This window comes from Heterodontus francisci, chromosome 26, assembly GCF_036365525.1.
Source record: "Heterodontus francisci isolate sHetFra1 chromosome 26, sHetFra1.hap1, whole genome shotgun sequence".
NCBI lineage: Eukaryota > Metazoa > Chordata > Chondrichthyes > Heterodontiformes > Heterodontidae > Heterodontus > Heterodontus francisci.
Window position 1 is genome coordinate 42161782 of NC_090396.1, and position 22061 is coordinate 42183842.

Genomic DNA, 22061 nt, shown 5'->3' on the forward strand with positions numbered 1-22061 from the left:
CAACCTGCCATCTGATCTGGTGTGGAGGAAAATTCCTTCTTAAGAGTTGAACGCATGTGAGAGCAGCAGTGAGCAGAAGATCCCAAACAGTGTAGTTGCGAGAACACCCCTGTTTCACGCCACTCAGGATAGGAAAGTTGTCATGGAATGAGGTGATGGTGCTTCGTAGCTTTGATGGACATCCAATCTTTGTTAGTAGTCTGAAGAGACCATATCTTTGGCGAGGTCCAAAGCTTTGGTGAAATCTATGAAAGCAACATAAAGGAGCATCTGTTTGCGGCATTTCTCCTGTAGCTGGTGAACGGAGAACAGCATGTCAATGGTGGATCTCTCTGCTCGAAAGCTGCACTGTGCCTCAGGGTTGACCCGCTCAGCCAGCTTCTGGAGTCTGTTTACAACGACTCCAGCGAAGACTTTCCCCACAATGCTGAGCAGGGAGATACCACGGTAGTTGTTGCAGTCACCACGGTCACCCTTGTTCTTATAGAGGGGGGTGATATTGGCATCACGCATGTCCTGTTGTACTGCTCCCTCATCCCAGCACAGGCAAAGCAGTTCATGAAAGTACAGCAGGCTTGGCACTCTTGATTATTTCAGGGGTAATGCTGTCCTTTCCAGGGGCATTTCCACTGGCGAGAGAATCAATGGCATCACTGAGTTCTGATTTTGTTGGTTGTTCGTTCAGCTCATCCATGACTGGCAGAGACTGGGCTGCGCTGAGGGCGGTCTCAGTGACAACATTTTCCCTGGAGTACAGTTCTAGGTAGTGCTCCACCCAGCGGTCCATTTGCTTGCGTTGGTCATTGATTGTGTCCCCTGATTTAGACTTGACAGGGGCGATCTTCTTGATGGTTGGCCCAAAAACTCTCTTAATGCCATTATATATTCCTCTGATGTTTCCAGTGTCGGAGGCCAGCTGAATACGACTGCATAGGTGTTTCCAGTCGTCATTTGCACAGTGCCTGGCTGTTCTTTGTGCAGTGCTTATATTATGCTATCAGCTACACAAGACATAGTGTTACGACCAGGTGAGGAAGGTGTCCCAGGCTCCCCTCGCACCCCTTTCCTGGTTTGGCCGTCACAGGGTTTATCTTTTAAAAGCGATTTTTAGCTGAGTACCTCTGAGCCCTTGCTCACTGCACTCTAACTACAATTGCAAATTAACCAATCAGACAGGTGTTCTTGGGTTTAAACAAGAAAGATGTATGTTTATTAGCCTTATCACTCTAACCTGGTTAAAATTACTAAAATACGCAACGCAACCATGCTCGCATGCATACGAGAGACACACACACGCATGCGCACACACAAATAGATACAGATGGGAAGAAAGAGTTGGGGCAGGGGGTTAGTGGGGTAGTTGAAGTAGAATTGGCAATAAATGGAATACAGGTACTGTCTTTTGATGTAATGTCCTTGATTCAAGTTAAACCTGGAGTCCTTGCTGGGGCCTGGTGCACAATTGCAGACTTGTTTCTCTGGTTTCAGAAGGCAGATGGGAGCTTTCACTTGTCCTCTTGCTGGTCGCCTGGAAAGTTCTGTAGTCTTGAGGCTGAAGCCGCCACCGTGGTTTCCCTGGGACTTTGGTGGAGAGGGGAACTTTTTCTTCTGCCAGTCGGTTGGTCTTTTTCCTTTCTGAGAGGCACAATTCAGAAAGCCCCAGTCTGGCCAGCAGGTAGGTCATGTAACCATCTCTGTTTGAAATGGCAACTTCTTGGAGGGTTGATGGATTTCAAAGCTTTCCAGACACACTCGGGGGATGGGGGTGGAGTCTTACATACTCAAAGGATGTTGATTGCCACTATTGACAAAACCCATCTCGCTAATTGAATCAGTGAGCACTCCCATTGTCTCTTTATTCAACGGTCTCGCAGCTAGTCCTTGTCTTCACCGAATGCAAATGTGCAAGCATGTTTTCAGCTAGTCAGTTCTTTTTTTTTAAAACAAGTTCTTTTCAATGTCCAGTAAAAAGTTTCAAGTAGTGTCCCATATGACGAAGTTAATATGTTTCCATTTGGCTGGTGTGAGTTCCGTCACAATGGATGAAAATGAATATTCAGAGCCATATTGCTGATGTGAATTATTTGGTTTCCATTTCACACGCATTGGTCTAAAGGCACGATTTCGGTGGAGGATAAATTTAGATTTACAGAAAGTGCTAAGGAATCGATTGTTCCTTGATTGTTTTTAAAAAAAAAGCTGGCTATTGTAGTATCCGTCATTCCAAGTCATGTAGTTATAACTGCAGATATTAAGCCAGGAAGATAATTGAAGTACGAGCTGAAGGCAACCAGTGGAAAGTAAAAATCATACAAATAACATTAATCAAAGAATGAAGAAGACTCAAAAATACATCAAATTGAAAAGATCTGCTCCTGTTAAAGTGGTTGGACCAAAATGGCTCTCATAGTTGACATTTGCTTATCAGGATATTGAGCGGTACCTGTTGCATTGCATGGGGAGTTGTCCAGTGGTTGAAGGAATATCTGCAACACTGAGGTCTCAAATTTAGATTCATTTCTGTAGCCTTTATAATATTGGCAATGTTATAAAAATGAGGCATTTTTTGTAAGTTTTAGCTTGGTATTGGCATCCTTTAATCCAAATTATATAAAGAATTTATAACCTGACCTCACTCACCAAAATGATGTCTGAGCCTAACTCGATGTTGTGTTTCAGTCTGTTGTCTCCTGGTGTTTTGTCGGAAGAAAGGAGCTAAGCCATCACTTGAAATAGAAGCATGTTGTGTGATTTAGTTCAAGCAAGTATCTGGCATTTAATTTGGAATTTAATCTATTGTTTTGCAATACAAAAAAATTTAATTTTGAAACTATACTAAAGTTACCTTTCAGAAAACGAAGCACGGTGTATCTGTGCGTCTTTGTCATAAACAATGCAACATTAAACTGAGGCCATGGCTGCCCTCTCGTGGATGTAAAAGATTCCATGGCACAATCCAAAGAAGGGATGGGGAGTTATTCCCATGTCCTGGCTAGCATTTATCCCTCAAACACAATTACTAAAACAGTTGAATATCTTGTTTGTTACTTTCTTATTTGCTGTTTGCAGGGCCTTGCTCTGCACAAATTAGCTGTTGCATTTCCCTACATTACAGAAGTGATTGCAATTCTAAAGTGCTACACAGTCAATAGAGGTTCTGTGGTCATGAAAGACACTATAAATGCAAGTTCTTTGTTCTTTAAATTTTTGGAACTTTAAGAATTCTAAAATATCTTCCCTTTCCTCAAGCACGTGTCTGTTTGAAATTAGAATATTTCCTCCTGGTTCTGCACTATGTAAAATGACCAAGATGTCCATATCGTTAGCTGTTACTTTGGGCCACAATCGTCATATCTATTGACCCTTTTGAAAGTATGCTTTGATCTTTTTATATTTGCATGCTCTTCCATGCCCTGAACTGCATATGTTTTGAAATATTCCATCATATATAGCCCATATTTCTATGCCAGCTTTATGTTGGAACAATCCAGAACTAATCTTACTAACCTGCTCTCCCTGTAGCTGTGGACAGACCGTGTATGTTTACAGCACAGAAGGATATTATCCATCTGTTGTAAAGTTGGATTTAAATTATTGCTGATTGAATAAATAAATTGACCTTTTTCATTTGTCATGTGCTAATTCCAATATTCATCAATGTATTTTTATTCAAACCTTTGAAAACTTGTGAAATGACTGTTTTTAGATGTTCTTGATCCATTAGAAGGTGCCTATCCTTTCATTGCATTGTATGATTGTTAAGGATACCTTTTACTGGTGCTTTGATGGACAGCTGGTGCTTGGAGTAGGAGCTGATGCAAGGGAATTGAGATAAGTAACTCGAATCTAGCTTCGTGTGTCCAGTTATGATCGAACTGCGTAACCAAGAACTGCATCATGAGACTAAAGCAGATTATTGGCTTGGTTAATTAACCATCTGCTCTTTTGAGGGGACATAAAATGGGCAATAGTACACCTCCTAAATATGTGATTTTTGGGGGGGGGGTTTATGTGAACCAAGTTATTAATGGGTTTAAGTTTACCTTTTCTGCAGATTTTCTTCAAAACATCTTTTTTCCTGTTTGCATTTTTATGTTTATTTTTTCACTTATGTTTTCTGTACTTTCCCACCCTTCACCTCATCTTCTGAATATATTAGTTCCTTGCTGGGCTTGTGATGCAAGTAGTCTAGAAGTTTGGCCTCAGTCATTGAGCTTTGACAGTAAATGCTGGCAGGTGACATGGCCATCACTGTGGAGAGCAGTCCTATCCTCACCAGACACCTTGGCTTGGGGTATTGTTCTCCTCCCGATATCTGGTTCCATGGGGTGGTGGGGGTGTGGCTGGGACATCAGAGCAGCAGCGGCCTGCCACGAAGCCCGACGTTGGGATTGCCGGACCCAATCTTCCCGGTGGCAGGGAAGCTCCGTGATAGCACCTCTGCTGCTGCACGGCGGGATCATGCTTTAAATATTGAAATTGCCTGTTTGCATACATTTTAATGGAATTCGCCACGATCCAGAAGCTGTTTCGAATATTCAGCTCGATGTGCAGCACTCACGTACCTTCACATTCCCGTCCTTGTGCCTGCAAAGATTGGTAGGTAATACCCTGCTCTTATTGGTTTTTACAGCAAACACGACCATTTGCATTAAATTTAAGTAGCCAGAAATGAGGGGATGGTTTGGAACTCTGCACCCATTAATCATTATCGGCAAGTGGGATGGAAGGGGTGAACTGCGTTGCTCTGCCAGCACGTGGGATGGAAAGAGCCAACTCTGCATGTTTTACACAGCGGAGGGGGGGGGACGAGGCAAAATCTGCATGTTTTGCATAGGGGAGGCGGGTAAGGGCAAACACTGCATCTTTGGAACTGTCTGCAGGGCTGGCAGCCTTTTAAAAATGGCACCTGCTCCTGTCTCAGGTGACTCCGTTCACGGCATCGCCGAGGCTGCCTCTGCCATGTGATTGGGGGGGTGGGGGGGGGGGGGTGCAGCCACTGTGCATATGTTAATGAGCCCCCGAATGCAAGATTGTGGTGGCGTGTGGCCCTTGTGTGCCAGTCGCCACTTCTGGCAGCAGGACAAGAAGATTCGGCCCCTTTTGTGCACTTTCAGCAGAAGTTACTGGTTTGTAGTAATCAACAGTTTTCTCTGAATGCCAGAGTACTGACAACTGTATTACTGTTTCTGCTGCCCTTGCAGAGACTCCAGAACAGGGTTTGGTCCAAGAACCTTATTGGTCTACATGGTTCAGCAAATGCCTGAGCTATCAGAGATCCTTGTACCTGTTTATTTTTAATTGTGTTTTGCATGACTGATGCAGCATCTCAAGTGGCAATGTGATTTAACAATGTCTGTCTTGGTTCTGTGGGAGCAATCTAGCCTTAGAGTTGGAAGGTTATTGGTTCAAGCTCCACTGTAGAGACTTGAGCACATCAGTACTTCATTGGCTCAAAGTCCTGAGAATGTGAAAGATGCTACATAAATGAAAGTTTGTTCTTTAATGTACTTGGCAAAAGCTGCTTTTTATATTCAGAGTAGTTGAGTAATTTTTAAAAAGATCCCAGTTTAAACTCTCTCCAATGCTGATGGGAAGTTCTTTTTGTTGTTTTTTTGCTGTAAAATAGTGTGGTTATTCTGTTTATATTTCTTAGTTTGCTAAATATTTTTTTCCAAAAGTTTAATATGATTTCATTTAAGTTTAAAATAACTTTTTTCTTTAAAAAGTTTCCAGTTTGTGCATTTCAGCCAAGAAATGTTTTTGTTTTTTATTCCTCTGTAATGGTTCTTCAGTTGAATAAGTTCACCTATTCGTCTTTTAGATCTAGGTGACAAGACTTCCCTTCATATGTTTAAATCCTTCTCATTGTTTGGTTGTTTGTATTTTTGACACTGGATGATCAGAAGTATTTCCCTTTGATAGCATATTTCCTCAGAGGGCACCTTGCATTCCATCTAACCTTTGGTTATTCAAATAGCGTTGGCATCCAAGAAGTTTAATACCAGAAATGCTTATAGTGCCAAAAGGAGTTTTGTTCACTAGTTATGAGAGTGTAACGGGAATTATGTTGAGCTGCAATAAGCCAGCTGTCTTGTCATGCTCGTGATTGCAGTAAGATCAGGGACTTTCATGTGATTTGCTGATTTAAGTGTGAGAGCGTCTTCTGTTGACAAATCTGACTGGAGAAATTCATGTGATATCGTATTGTAATGTTTTTTGCCCTTGAGAAGGTGATGGTGAGCCACCTTTTTGAACCGCTGCAGTCCATGTGGTGCAGGAACATCCTGCTGCATTCGGGCACGGACTGCTTTTGTATCTGAGGAGTTGAGAATGGTACTGAGCACTGTGCAATCTTCAGTGAACGTCCCAACTCCTGATCTTATGCTGAAGGGAGGGTCATTGATGAAGTAGTTGAAGATGGTTTGACCTAGGACACTACTCTCAAACTCCTTTAGCAGTGCCCTGGGGCTGAGATGATTGACCTGCAACAACCATTACCATCTTCGTTTGTGCTAGGTATGACTCCGACCAGTGGAGAGTCGCTCGATCTATTCGAAATCTATCCTATTTAGCACATTGGTAGTGCCACACAACACTCTGGGGGGTGTCTTAAGTGTGAAGACGGGACTTTGTCTCCACAAAGACTGTGTGGTGTTCACTCCTACCAATACTGTCATGGACAGATGCATCTGCAGCAAATAAATTAGTGAGGACGAAGTCGAGTAGGTTTTTCTCTCACGTTGGTTCTCACCACCTGCTGCAGGCCCAGTCTGGCAGCTACATCCTTCAGGATGACCTTTTTAATATATTAGGTAGTGTTTTATTTTTCTTAGGGAATCAAGATCCCTAGTGTAAATAATTAAATTTTTGGACCATTTAAGGGGATAAATTAAGGGTAAGTCATGGCAGAGCAGCTCGGCAATGTGGAGTGCTCCTCCTGTGCAATGTGGGAAGTCAGGGACACTTCCAGTGTGCAGTAAGTGTCTCCAGCTGCAGCTACTTGAAATCTGCATTTCGGATCTGGAGCAGAGGCTGGAGCCACTGTGGAGCATCCCCGCAAGGCTGAGATCATTGTGGATAGCGCGTACAGGGGGGTGGTCACACCGCAGGTAAAGACTGCTCAGGCAGAAAGGGAATGGGTGATCACTAGGCGGGTAGTGCAGGAGTCCCCTGGGTCCATCTCCCTATCGAACAGATTTTCCGCTTTGGATACTGTTGGGGGAGGTAGCTTCTCGGGAATGCAGCAAGAGCCAAGTCTGTGGCACCACGAGTGGCTCAGCTGCACAGGAGGGTAGGAAAAAGAGTGGGAGAGCTATAGTGATAGGGGATACGTAAGGGGTACAGATAGGCATTTCTGTGGCCGCAAACGTGACTCCAGGATGGTGTGTTGCCTCCCTGGTGCTAGGGTTAAGGATGTCACGGAGCGGCTGCAGGACTTTTTGAAAGGGGAGGGTGAATAGTCAGAGGTCATGGTACACATTGGTACCAACGACATAGGTAGAAAGATGAATGAGGTCCTGCAACAAGAATTTAGGGAGATAGATAGCAAGTTAAAAAGCAAGACCTCAAAGGTTGTAATCTCTGGATTACTCCCGGTGCCACGTGCTAGTGAGTATAGGAATAGGAGGATAGAGCAGATGAATGCGTGGCTGAGGAGATGTTGCAGGAGGGAGGGCTTTAGTTTCCTGGATCACTGGGTCAATTTCTGGCAAAGGTGGGACCTGTACAAGTTGGGCGGGTTGCACCTGAACCGGAATAGGACCAACATTCTTGCTGGGAGTTTTGCTAGTGCTGTTGGGGAGATTTAAACTAATTTGGCAGGGGGTGGAGTACAAAGTGGAGGTACAGTAGGGGGTGATGCACAGTCAAATATAGAAGAGAAACTGAGTCAGTCTGGAAGGCAGAGCAAATATAGACCTGTTAGGCACAAGTGAAAAATACAAGGTTGGATTGCATCTATTTTAACACAAGGAGTCTTACTAGTAAGGCAGATGAATCGAGGGCATTGATTAGCACATGGGAATATGATATTGTTATCAGACGTGGTTGAGGGAGGGGCAGGACTGACAGCTATTCCAGGGTATACAATCTTCAGGCGTGACGGGACGGGATAAAAGAGGAGGTGGCATTGCACTGTTGATCAAGGAGTCAATTACTGCAGTAAGGAGGGTAGATATCTTAGAAGGTTCCTCAAATCAGGCCATATGGGTAGAATTTAAAAAACAAAAAGGGGGCAGTCACTTGGCTGGGAATGTACTACAGGCCTCCAAACAGGGAGAGATAGAGGAGCAGATATGCAGGCAAATCTCTGAGGTGTAAAAGTAATAGGGTAATAATAGTAGTGGATTTCAATTTCCCCAATATCAACTGGGATAGTCTTAGTGCAAAAGATTTAAAGGGGGCGGAATTCTTAAAATGCATACAGGAGAGCTTTTTGAGTCAGCACGTAGAAAATCCAACAAGAGTTTTTTTTTAAATTTTATTTAGAGATACAGCACTGAAACAGGCCCTTTGGCCCACCAAGTCTGTGCTGACCATCAACCACCCATTTATACTAATCCTACATTAATCCCATTACCCTCTCACATCTCCACCTTCCCTCAATTCCCCTACCACCTACCTGGACTAGGGACAATTTACAATGGCTAATTTACTTATCAACCTGCAGGTCTTTGGCTGTGGGAGGAAACCGGAGCACCCGGCGAAAACCCACGCGATCACGGAGAACTTGCAAACTCCGCACAGGCAGTACCCAGAATCGAACCCGGGTCGCTGGAGCTGTGAGGCTGTGGTTCTAACCACTGTGCCGCCCCTAGACCTAATCCCAGGGAATGAGGTGGGACAAGTGGTAGAAGTGTCAGTGGGGGAACATTTTGGTGATAGTGACCATAACTCTGTAAGATTTAAGGTAGTTATGGAAAAGGACAAAGATGGCTTTGTCAGGGGGCGATGGTGTCTAACTAACTTGATTGAATTTTTCGAGGTGGTGACTGGATGTGTAGATGAGGGTAAAGCAGTTGATGTAGTCTATATGGACTTCAGTAAGGCTTTTGATAAGGTCTGGCATGGGAGATTGGTTAAGAAGGTAAGAGCCCATGGGATCCAGGGCAATTTGGTAAATTGGATCCAAAATTGGCTTAGTGGCAGGAGGCAGAGGGCGAAGGTCGAGGGTTGGTTTTCCGATGGAAGCCTGTGACCAGTGGTGTACCGCAGAGATCGGTGCTGGGACACTTGCTATTTGTCGTGTACATTAATGATTTAGATGTGAATATAGGAGGTATGATCTGTAAGTTCGCAGATGACATGAAAATTGGTGTCGTAAATAGTAAGGAGGAAAGCCTTAGATTACAGGACGATATAGATGGGCTGGTAAAATGGTTGGAGCAATGGCAAATGGAATTTAATCCTGAGAAGTGTGAGGTGATGCATTTTGGGAGGACTAACAAGGCAAGGGAATATACAATGGATGTTAGGACCCTAGGAAGTACAGAGGATCAGAGGGACCTTGGTGTACTTGTCCATAGATCACTGAAGGCAGCAGCACAGGTAGATAAGGTAGTTAGGAAGGCATATGGGATACTTGCCTTTATTAGCCGAGGCATAGAATATAAGAGCAGGGAGGTTATGATGGAGCTGTGTAAAACGCTAGTTAGGCTACAGCTGGAGTACTGTGTACAGTTCTGGGCACCACACCATAGGAAGGATGTGATTGCAATGGAGCGGGTGCAGAGGAAATTCACCAGGATGTTGCCTGGGCTGGAGCATTTCAGCTATGAAGAGACTGGATAGGCTAGAGTTGTTTTCCTTAGAGCAGAGAAAGCTGAGGGAGGACCTGATTGAGGTATACAAAATTGAGGGGCACTGATAGGTTAGATAGGAAGAATCTTTTTCCCTTAGCGGAGGTGTCAATAACCAGGGGGCATAGATTTAAGGAAAGGGGCAGGAGGTTTAGAGGGGATTTGAGGGAAAAAAATTTCACCCAGAGGGTGGTTGGAATCTGAACCACACTGCCTGAAGGGGTGGAAGAGGCAGGAACCCTCACAACATTGAAGAAGTTTTTAGATGAGCACTTGAAACGCCATAGCATACAGGGCTACGGGCCAAAGTGCTGGAAATTGGGATTAGAATAGTTAGGTGCTCGATGGCCAGCACAGACACAATGGGCCAAAAGGCCTGTTTCTGTGCTGTATAACTGACTCGGTAGGTAGTGGTGCTACCGAGCCAGTCTTGGTGATGGACATTGAAATGCTCCACCTAGAGTACATTCTGTGTGCTTGATATCCTCCGTGCCTCTTCCAAGTGGTGTTCAAAATGGAAAAGGACTGATTCATCTGAGGGAAGTGGTAATCAGCAGGTTTCCTTGTCTGTGTTGGACCTGATGCCCTGACACTTCATGGGGTCCAGAGCCAATGTTGAGGATTTCCAGGGCCACTTCCTCCTGACTCTATACCACTGTGCCGGCACCCCTAGTGGGACTGTCCTGCTGGTGGGACAGAACATACCCAGGAATGGTAATGGAGGAGTCTGGGACATTGGTTTTAAGGTATGATTTGGTGCGTAGTCAAGCAACAGCCTGACATAGTATTAGTCTGTGGGACAGCTCTCCCAATGTTGGCACGTCCCCAGGTGTTGGTGAGGAGGACTTTGCAGAGTTGACTGGGCAAGGTGTACCTTTTGTCTTTTCTGGTTTGCCAGGTGATCCATCCGGTTTTATTTTTATTTGGCTTTTCTGTTGCTGTGTGATACAACTGAGTGGCTTGCTTGGCCATTTCAGAGGGCAGTTAAGAGTGCTATGGGTCTGGAGTCCCATATAGGCCAGACCAGATAAGGATGACCGACTTCCTCCCATGAAGGACATTTGTGATAGGTTTTTACAAAAATCCAGTAGTTTCATTATGAGACTATAATTTGATTCAAGATTTTATTAATTAATTAAATTCCCCCAACTGCCATGGTGAAATTTGAACTCGCGTCTCCGGAGCATTAGTCCCGGCCTCTGGGTTGCTAGTCCAGTAAGATTACCACTATGTTACTGTCCCCTAATTCACTCAAGTGATCTTGAGAGGGTGGAGAGAATGGGGGCATTACTGCAGTGTCTAAGCGATGTAAGAAACCTGCTGGTGAAAGGGAGAGACAAATAGAGTACATACCTGTCCAGTACATAACCTTGAAAGGTGAGGTGAAATTCATGTCCCTTGACATAAAGGCAGCGTTTGACAACTGTGCCATCAAGGAGCCCTCATAAAATTCAAGTCAATGGGAATATTCTTCACTGGCTGGAGTCATAGCTAGAACAATGGAAGATGGGAATGGTTGTTGGAGGCCAATCATCTCAGCCCCAGACCATCGCTGCAGGAGTTCCTTAGGGCAGTGTCCTAGGCCCAACCAGCTTCAGCTGCTTCATCGATGAGCTTCCCTACATCATAAGGTCAGAAGTGGGGATGTTTCCTGATAATTGTGCAACGTTCCGTTCCATTTGTAACTTGTCAGATAATAAAGCAGCCTGTGCCCACATGCAGCAAGACCTGGACAACATCCAGGCTTAGGCTGATAAGTGACAAGTGTTGCGCCCAGGTGAGGAAGGGTCTCGTTCTCCCCTTTCGCCCCTTCTCTGGTCTGGCCGCAACAAGGTTTATCCTTTTTTAAGCACAGTGATTGAACTTACCACCTCAGTGAGCACTTGTTCCTGTTCCTCTAATATAATTGCCAAAGAACCAATCAGACAGGCTTTCTTGAGTTTCAATAAGAAAGATGTAAGTTTAATATCCTTATCACTCTAAATTGTTAAAAATCATTAAAACATGCTATGCATCCATGCTCACAGTCACACAAGAGAGAGAGAGACACACACAAATAGATTACAGAGGGAAAACAGAGTTGGGTGTTTGGAGTAGAGTCTGAAATAAATGGAATTTTTATACAGTTCAGCAGTCCCAGAGTCCTTAGTTGAAATTGTAATTCTGAAGTCCTCACTGGGCCATGGTTTGGGCTTGCTTCTCAGGCTCCGGAAGGCAGAAGAGGGAATTTTGACCCTTGTATCTCAGTTGTTGGTTGTGGTGGTCTGTAGACTTGGCTTTACCAGCTGCAGCAGGGCCTTCTCTGGATCTGTACGAGAGAGTGAGTGCTGCTCCCTTGATGGCTTACAGATACTGTCTGCAGTCTGAGTCACAACTCGCAACCTCCCCACAGTTGCACAAGCTGTCACAGGACATTACCATCTCTTTGTGTTTTAATGAGGTTCTTCTGGAATTTTCCCTGAGATTCAAGGCTTTACCCCCTCCCCTCACCCCTCGGGCTTCCCAGTCACACTTGGTGGGTGTTGGCTCTTTCAAAGTCAGTGGGTGTCAATGGCTGTTGATGGTGTTGGGAAAGACATCTCAGTTAATTTAATCAGAGAGCACCCCATTATTCTGGCTAGGTTGCCTCAGTAATGTTGTCTCCGGTCTACTCTGTTGCTGTTCCATATGCAAGTTGTCGTGGCCATTTTGGCTGCCAGGTTACTTTTTGTTAGAAAGTTATTTGCAAGAATTTCCAGTAAAAGTCTTAGGCAACATTCCATTCAGTGGAATTAATATTTGTCATGTGGGGTTTTCATAACACAAGTCACATTCATGCCACACAAGTGCTAGGCAACAACCATCTCCAGCATTATCATTGTCAGATCAGATGGACTGAAGCAGAGGTGATGAGATGGAAGTATGAGGTCCTTGTGATGGAGAAATCTGTCACGGCATCATCACCTTCATTCTATGTGTGATGGTTCATATATTTCGGTTCCCAGTCCTCTGGTACTGTCACCCTCCCTTTCAGATGTACTGGCATCGCTGCCCTCCTCAAAAAGGAAACCTACCCTTGACCCCCTCTGACCTTGTAAACTACTGCCTCATCCATCACTAGCCTCCCTTTCTTCTCAAGTTATTGAACGTGTTGTCGCCTTCCAAATCCATTTCCCATTGTCCCATGTTTCAACATCTCCAATCAGGTTTCCGTCCTTATCACAGCACTGCAAAGGCACTAATCAAAGTCACAAATAACATTTTCTGTGAACACAGTGCTCTGTCCCTCCTTATCACTGTCAACCTGCCCATAGCCTTTGGCACAGTTGATCACACCATCCTCCTCTAACACCTTTCCTCCATTATATTGAAAGCAAAATACTGTGGATGCTGGAAATCCTCAACTGGTCTGGCAGCATTTGTGGAGAGAGAAACAGAGTTCACATTTCAGGTCTGTGACCTTTCTTCATAACTGGCAAAGCTTTCCTCCATTGTCCAACTCAGTGGGATTGCCCTTGCCTAGTTTCATCCTTGGGTATCAAGTTTTAACCAGAGAATCTGCTGCAATGGCTTCTTCTCTCACCCCTGCATCATTGCCTCTGGAGCTCCCAAAGTAACTATCCTTGACCCCCTCCTATTTCTTCTTTATACACTGACCTTCAATGAACTCATCCGAAGACATGACGTCAGGTTCCGCGTGTGTGATGACGACATCCAGCTCTACTGCACAACTGTCTCAACTCCTCCACTGCCTTCGTGCTGTCAGTCTGCTTGTCAGACATCCAGTGCTAGATGCACCAAAATTTCCTTTAATCGAACATTTGGAAGACGCAATACATTGTCTTTGGCTCATTCCAAAAATTCTGTTCCCTAGTCACAGATTCCATTCCTCTCCCTTGCTATTGTTGCAGTCTGAACCTGACTATTTGCAACCTCAACTTACTATTTATCCTTGAGCTGAACCCCATATTATCTCCATCATAAAGCAGCCTGCTCCTACCTCCTTAATGTCACCTGTTGTTGTCTCTGCCTTCGTCCATCTGCTGCTGAAACTGATCCATGCTTTTGACACCTCCAGATTCAATTATTTCAATGTGCTTCGGGCCAGCCTTCTGTCCTCTCACCTCCATAAACTTGAGCTCATCCAAAACTCTGCTGCTCAGATCCTAAACTGCACCTAGTCCTGTTGACTCATTAAATCGGCAGTTCACATTTCAACAACACCATGATTTTAAAATTCACCTTCTTAAAATTTCTTCCTGTTCTTGCCCCTCCCACATCTGTAACCTGGACATGTCAATCCCAATATCTTGTAAATCGAGACAAACTCTTTAAAATTAAGTGATTTGATATAAAAATAATTAGGTGCTTTTTTCAAACACAAACAATATAGATTAACAGTTGATTTATAAAGCCCATTTATTGGTTTATTCTCTAACAGGTCAGAGCACTCAACAAAAACTATATTGCGGAATCTGAAAATACTTTAGTAAAGACTCTTTTTTTTAAAAAAAAAAGACCTACCTGTAATTCCTGTATGTTAAAAAGGATTCGCCTTCCTACCAGTCACCATTGGCTGAAACTGCTGCCTCTTGTCGCAAAGATAGGGGGAGGGAAAGATGAGGTGCAGAATTGATTCAGGAGAATATTACAGTGCTGGGGAGAGAGAGGCTGTCCTAGAGGGGTCATGGACAGAATCTATTTGGTGAGAGTTAAGAAACAATAGAGGTGCCATTGCACTAGGTATATTCTACAGTCAACAACTCGTGGGAAAGGTAGAGAAAATTTGCAGGGAAATTGCAGTGAGGTCGAAGAACTATAGAGTAGTGATAATGGGGGACTTTAATTATCCTAATGTAGACTGGGATAATAGTGTAAAGGGCAGAGAGGAAAAAGTGTTTCTGAAGTGTTTTCAGGAGAATTTTCTTCAATAAGTTTCCAGATCAATGAGGAAGGAGGCATTGCTGGATCTGGTTCTGGGGAATGAGGTGGATCAAGTAGATCAAGTGTCAGTAGGAGAACATTTCGGGAACAATGATCATAGTATCAAGGTTTAGATTAGCTATTTAAAAGCAGTAACTTAAGAGTAAAAATACTTAATTGGAGAAGGGCCAATTTCAGTTGGTTGAGAATGGACCTGTCCTGGGTAAATTGGAAAGAAAGATGGGCAGGCAGAGTTGTAACAGAATAATGGACTGCCTTTAAAGAGGAGATGGTTCAGGTACAGTCGAGGTACATTCCCACAAGGCAGAAAGGTAGAACAAAGAAAGCCAGAGCTCCCTAAATGACAAAAGAAATGGAGAGTAAGATGAAGCAGAAAATGACGTCAGGTTGTTGATACGAGTGAAAGCCAGGCTAAATATAGAAAGTTCAGCATTGAAGTAGAAAAGGAAATCAGAGGCACAGAAGGAGCATGAGAAGAGAATGGTAGCTTACATAAAAAGGAATCCAAGAGATTTCAATGAGCATATAAATAATGGAAGGGTAGTAAGGGGAGGAGTGGAGCCAAATAGGGACCGAAGAGAGGATCTATGCATGGAGGCAGAGGGCATGGCTAAGGTACTAAGAGAAGACTTTGCATCCCTCTTTACCAAGGAAGACGATGCTGTGGAGTCCTGGTGACTGAGGAGGTAGTTGAGATACTGAATGGGCTAAAAATTGGTAGAGGAGGTATTAGAAAGGCTGGCTGTACTTCAAGTTGATAAGTCACCGGGACCAGATAGGATGTATCCAAGGATGCTGAGAGAAGTAAGGGTGGAAATTGCATTGGTACTGGCTATAATCTTCCAGTCCTGCTCGGATATTGGGCTGGTGCCAGAGGACTGAAGAATTGCAAATGTTACACCCATGTTCAAAAAGGGTGTAAGGATAAACACAGCAGACACTTAGGGTGGTGGGAAAGCTTTGAGAAACGATAATTCAGGACAAAATTAACGGTCACTTTGGACAAGTGGAGGCTAATTAAGGAAAGCCAGTGTGGATTTGTTGAAGGCAAATTGTGTTGATTGAGGTTTTTGATGAAGTAACAGCAAGGGTTAATGAGGGTAATGCAGTTGACGTGGTGTACATGGACTTCCAAAAGGTGTTTGTTAAAGTGCCACATAATAGACTTTTCAGTAAAGTTGAAGCTCATGGAATAGAAGGTGCAGCATGGATATGAGGTTGGTTGAGTGATGGGAAATAGAGTAGTGGCGGAATGATTATTTCTCACACTATAGGGAAGTATACAGTGGGATTCCATAGAGATCAGTACGAGGACCACTGTTTTCTTTACCCAAGTTTAAGTCATTAATATAGATATACAGGGAAAATTTTCAGAGTTTGCAGGTGACACAAAGCTTGGAAGTATTGTGAACTGAGCAGGAGGATAGTGATAGCCTTCAATAGGACATAGAAGGTTGGTGGAATGGGCAGACATATGGCAGATGAAATTTAATGCAGAGAAGTGATATATTAGGGTAGGACGAACAAGCAGAGGCAATATGCATTGAAAGGTACAATTCTAAAGGGGATACAGGAACAGAGGGGCCTGGAGTTATAATCGCACAAATCTTTGAAGGTGGCAGGGCAAGTTGAGAAAGTAGTTAAAAGGCATATGGGTTCCTTGGCTTTATAAATAGAATACAAAAGCAAGGAAATTATGCTGAACCTTTATAAAACACTGGTTTGGCCTGAACTGGAGTATTTGTATCCAGTTCGGGTACCGCACAGGAAGGATTTGAAGGCTTTACAGAGGATGCAGAAAGGATTTATGAGAATGGTTCCAGGGATGAGGAACTTCATGCCGTGGATAGATTGGAGAAGGTGGGGCTATTCTCCTTAGAAGAGGCAGTTGAGAGGAGATTTGATAGAGGGATGTTCAAAATCATGAGGGGTCTACACAGAGTAGATAGAGGTAAATTGTTCCAATTGGCATAGGGTTGAGAATCAGAGGACACAGAGTTAAGCTATTTGGCAAAAGAACTAAAGATGACATGAGGGAAAAACTTCATGCAGCAAGTGGTTAGTATCTGAAACGTACTGTCTGAAGGGGTGATGATGGCAGATTTAATTGTGGCTTTCAAAAGGGACTTGAATAAGCACCTGAAGAGAGAGAAATTGCAGGGCTATGGGGAAAGGGCAGGGGTGTGTGACTAGCTAAATTGCTCTTGCAGAGAGAAACTTGGGTTCGATGGGCCTTCTCTGCTGTAACCATTCTACGATTCTAGGATGAAACTTGCGTGTCCCAACTTAATTCATTAAGTTAAAATACATTTATCTACAGTGGAATAACGGTTATAATTTCCAAATTTGCATCATTCAAACTATGATTATGGCAGTTAAGTTAATACAAGCATATGAATAATACCTGACTGGTAAAGACGCTCTAGTCCATCCAGCCTGTCCCACACAATTACACAATACCTTATGTATCACCTAGGTATCACTCCCCACCCATAAAATGTAAAGGTTTTGATTATCAGTCTGTCATCAGCTTTAATTATTTCCATTTGCAATATCTTGAAATTATTTAATATTGCAAATGGACATGGCCATGTAAATAATAGATACTTGGTGAACAGTACATTTGCATTGCTCTTTTAGTACCAATAAGGAACAATTTGCAATTCTATGCTACTTACGCAGGTACACACCTGAAAGTTCTTTACGCTGGAGAGTGCAAAACAGTGGAACGTAAGCAGGAGGGGAACATAGTTGGGAATAAAAAGTCATGTCTCTTGATCAATTCGCAAGAGTTGACATGGTTGAACCTTACCCAGCTTTGTTGCACATCCCCCAATTCCTTCTTCCCATCCGTCATCTGGGCTCTAAGCTCTGGAATTCCCTCCCTAAACCTCTATCTCTCCACTTCTCTCTCACCCTTTAAGACGGTCCTTAAAACACACCTCTGACCAAGCTTTTAGTCATCTGCCAAAACGTCTCCTTGTTTGACTGTCATTTCTTGTCTGATTATGCTCCTTTGAAGTGCCTAGGGTGTTTGTGTGTTTTTAAAAAAATTAAACAAATACAAGCTGCTGTTGAATGGAACATTTTTGTTGCATTACTGTACAAATGAATAACATACTCCCATGCAGCTGATTGTATAAGTAATGTGAATATATCATATTTGACTATGTAAACTCCAAAACAACAGAAATTAGTCCACAAATTGCAAAATAAGGATTCTCAATGTTTTCTGTTGCTGTTCAGATGTGCTGCTTGTGTCTTGAGTGCATAAATTGTTTTCAGTTTCTTCTGCACTGCTGATTGATGTAGCAGCTGGGAGCTGCTCATAATTCTACAGAACCTGATGGTGCTTAAAGCTTCAGGCTTAGTTTACACTGCAATCTGGATAACAAGGACTGTGGCCTAGCAACCAAGTTGAAAGTCTGTGCTCAGTGCTGTTAAAGATAGGCAGCATTCCATGACCTTCAGCTCACCTTGGCAAGTCTACAACAAGATGGATTTTCCTGCCTACGACTGTCTTGCAGACTCAGTTATAATTTACAGTCAGACAAGTAATAAAGGCATTTTGTTCGTCGAGCTATTCATACGAGCCTGCATGGACATTGGCATATGTTGACAAGCTGTAGCTGAACCACAAAGCGTGTCTTTCCATCCAGGGACTTCAGAATGTTCATGTGGGCGTGTTTTAGCAAGCACTAAATGTAGCAGATAATAAGTGTTTTATAGTGAAGGTGCTAGATTTCTAAACTACATTTTCAAACAATCTACTAAATGATTAATGTTTTCTTTTTTAATACTTAGTTCCAATGTGGATTAGATTAGACAGTAAAGCTTGAAACTGGCATCAAGCCCATGTATATATTAGCTCTATATTGAACGTTAGAGCTGTAATGGTATGCCAAACGATGTCTGTTTTTAAAAGGCATACAACAGAAGCTTATTTGCATGCAGCCAACCAATGAATGCGGTTGTTTTTTTGGCTGACTTTCAAAAAAACAGCTAGTGCTAATTGCATTGCCAGAAGAAAATGTTTTGTGACAGTTAAAGAATTTAAAGAAAGGAAGATAGGTTTAATGTCATCAGTAATTAGATAATCAAGCTAGATTCTTTGTCGCTGATATCTTAATATTGAATCCCATCTCAGAAGGGCATTTCCAAACAGGGGAGGGCTGAGCAAGTGCAGGTTGTCAGCAGTGTACACTACACAGAGTAGTGTTTCTGGCATGTAGACAGGATGAGGCTTAAACGGTATACAGCCGACATATTGAAACAGAAAGCACAGGCGAGCGTAGGTGCAGACATGAAGGCAACTTTGCACAAAATGTAGCGTTTCCTAGGATGGTTGGGCGTCACCTTCAGTCAGGTATTTTTCACAGCAGTCCCCTGTAGAGCAGAAAAATGCCAAATTAATCGCCGCTTTGTTCTCTGAATGTATTGCATTACATTAGAACGCTGCTGCATACAATTTGAAGTGGTTGGCTGTTAAAACTGAGGAAATGGCTTCCTAACATTGGTTGTTTGTTAAAGGAATACTGCATCTTGCATAAGCACTGTAATAAAATGTCAATTCACAAATATTTTTGCTTAAATAGTGCTTATTTTTGAACATTACTTTTTGACTCTTGAAAATCTTCAATTGGCAATAATGTGCAGATAAAAGACTTGCCACTCAGTCTTTCTGTCCCTTTAGTTTCTGGCAGTAATGCAGCTTTTTAAACTAACTATAAAGCATCTAAGGGACATAAAGTTTGATTCTTTGCTCTTATTCTGTTGAGATTATAGTGATGCCTTAGACTAATGGAAAATTATACATACCTTTGTGCATGGTGTGGTTGATCAGTTTTGGTATGAATGGTGTTGGTTAAGTATCTTGTGACTTTTTTAAAATATTGTTTTTTAGCATTACTTTTTAATGACACCAAGTTTGAAATAATTCTGATTAGTGGTCATGCTAATAAAGCTGTGGAATTTTTATGATCTGCATAAAATTATGAAATAATCAATTAGCAAAAGATATAATTTTCTTGCAATATGCAATTAGGAACATGCTTTAAATTGTTTCCTCAACTTTCTCTGTAAATGTTTATAAATTTGAATATTTTGATTCTATTCTGTGAAAGAAAGGCATGGCTTGCAACACTCATTTGGTACTGAACTATATAAAGCACAAGGTCACAGATTCAATTCCTAGTTTATGCTTAGTTAACTGGTTGTTGCTACAGCACTGCAGTTGGTGTTGGTGTCCCTGTGCAATGGACGAAAAATAAGTTACGCTTTCTACTGATTGACCCACGCTGGAAAACAATTGCATACATCTGTGTGTGTAGGGAACAGAGTAAAACTTGATGTGATCTTCCCCAACAGTTGAGCAGCCTTTTAACACTTAAAGGTTTTTGTGTGCACTTGAAATATGGCCACTTTTGTGTAGTGCAAGGAAGCTTAGATCAGTACTTCACCATGTGCCTCTGCCTTTGGGTGAGGAAATGAGACAGTAGGGAAAATTGAAACAGTGGGAAGGGCAAGAGAAGCAAACGTTTGAGCCCTGATTTAAATCTGAAATGGTAGGGGAAGACGGGCAGGGGTCCGAGTCAATCATGATTGGGGAAGGGAAAGCCCAGAGGAGAGAAGGCCCCAGGTTTGACTCCTCCTGCTCCTGGACTGCTGGAAGTGTTAACATTTTTTGAAAAAAAAAAAGCTTACCAGATCCTCCTCTGGCCTGTTGCTGACCACCATCAAATTTTGCTGATGGTTTCAGAACCATACGGGTCTTCTGATCCCAGGAGTTAAAATGGCTTGCTTGTCCCAATGATGTAATTGGATCATGATTTAGCCATTTAAATTAGGGCTTCCCACTCCCCTGGGCCAGGCAGCTTTGTCGCGCCAGATTTCAGTTGAGATGAGATGGGTTGGTGGGGGCAGGAATACGTTCACTGTCTACTTTGATCTCGCTGGGTAGGGGTTGGTTAAACTATTCGCTTTTGTTTCTATACGCCATTCAGAGACATCAGGATGGAGCAGTGAAAGGGGTTAATTTTGGTTTCTCTGCTTTGCTGTCATGACATAGTTTACTGAATTGGTGCAATGTCTGTTTCTCCTGAGGAGCAGCTGTTTTTTCCACTCTTGGAATGTTCTGCCTTGTTTTGAAGAAAGCTCGCATTTAACCTCTGGAAATAGTTCATAGCACTGAAGAAATGATCCTGCTCAGGCTGCTTCAGTAAGAATTGTTTCTGATAGCCTGAAATACTTGAGCAGTCACATCTGTTCAGTTTAATCCGGTTTTCTTTTGATTTCTGTTCAAGGTTTACATGTTCTAAACAACAAAATCCTGTATTACATTTGCACATGGATGAATGGATTTAAAACGACTTCAAAGTCATATAAATTAGCAATGTTATGAAGGTGCTGCTACCTTATTACAATGCCTCAGTAATTGGTTTTAGCACTTTGTCTGTGTAAACATGTAATTTAAGTGTCCGAATATCTGAATGATCAATACTATTTTGAGATGCGGTCTGTGCATACAAAGCAGTGCTTTGTCCTGGCACTTTCATCTGAGTGCTTCCAGTGATGTATGGTTTGTCAGTGGGCAGACAGTCTTTCTAATTTCCCCCCCCCCCCCCCCTATAAATTGCTGTGGTTGCACTCCAGTGATTTATTGCAGTAGGATGCAGAAAGGGAAGCTGATCCAGAAGAGTAGAAGATTCTATTGAGATTTTCAATTTCTGAAAAAAAATCTTCCCCGGTATCTTTTGGTAGGAAAATATTGAAGCTACACTGTCATGCATTGTCTTTAATGTACCCTTATCACCCTGTGCTTGCTGACCTACATTGGCTCCTGGTCAAGCAAGGTCTTGATAAAATCCTTGTTTTCAAATCCCTTTGTGGCCTCGCCCCTCCCGGCCTCTGTAATTTCCTTCAGTCCAACAACCCTCCAAAATATCTGAGCTCCTTTAATTCTGGCCTCTTGTGTATCCCTGATTTTAATTGCTTCACCATTGGTGGGTGCGCCTTCAGTTGGGTCTAAGCTCCAAGCTCTGGAATACCCTCCCGACACCTCTCTGCCTCTCCACCTCGCTTTCCTCCTTTAAGACACTCCTCAAAACCTACCTGTTTGACCAAGCTTTTGGTCATCTCAACCTAATATCATTTGTGTACTTCATTATATAATGCTCCTGTGAAGAGCCTTGGGATGTTTATTACATTAAAGGTGCGATATAAATATAAGTTGTTGTAAAACATGTCACTTTGTTTCCTAAATCTGTCTTGCATGCCTTTCAAAATAGTGGTACGGCTTTACTTGAGTTCCCAATCTCATATTGCCAAGAAGGCTTGCAT

At 42.9% G+C, this 22061-nt stretch overlaps 1 protein-coding gene across 12 annotated transcripts in view; it reads left to right on the forward strand.

Annotated features, from left to right (window-relative positions):
* The window catches only part of tnrc6c1 (trinucleotide repeat containing adaptor 6C1), a 725104-nt gene that overhangs the window by 621506 nt on the left and 81537 nt on the right, over positions 1-22061 (forward strand). The window contains exon 1 of one of the 12 annotated variants that reach the window (XM_068058111.1): positions 19008-19089. The exons of the other annotated variants lie outside the window; for them this stretch is intronic. Within the exon in view, the coding sequence (XP_067914212.1) occupies positions 19065-19089 (25 nt within the window). The 5' untranslated portion in view covers positions 19008-19064. Of the gene's footprint in view, positions 1-19007; positions 19090-22061 lie in introns of those variants that run through there. 12 annotated transcript variants of the gene reach the window in all.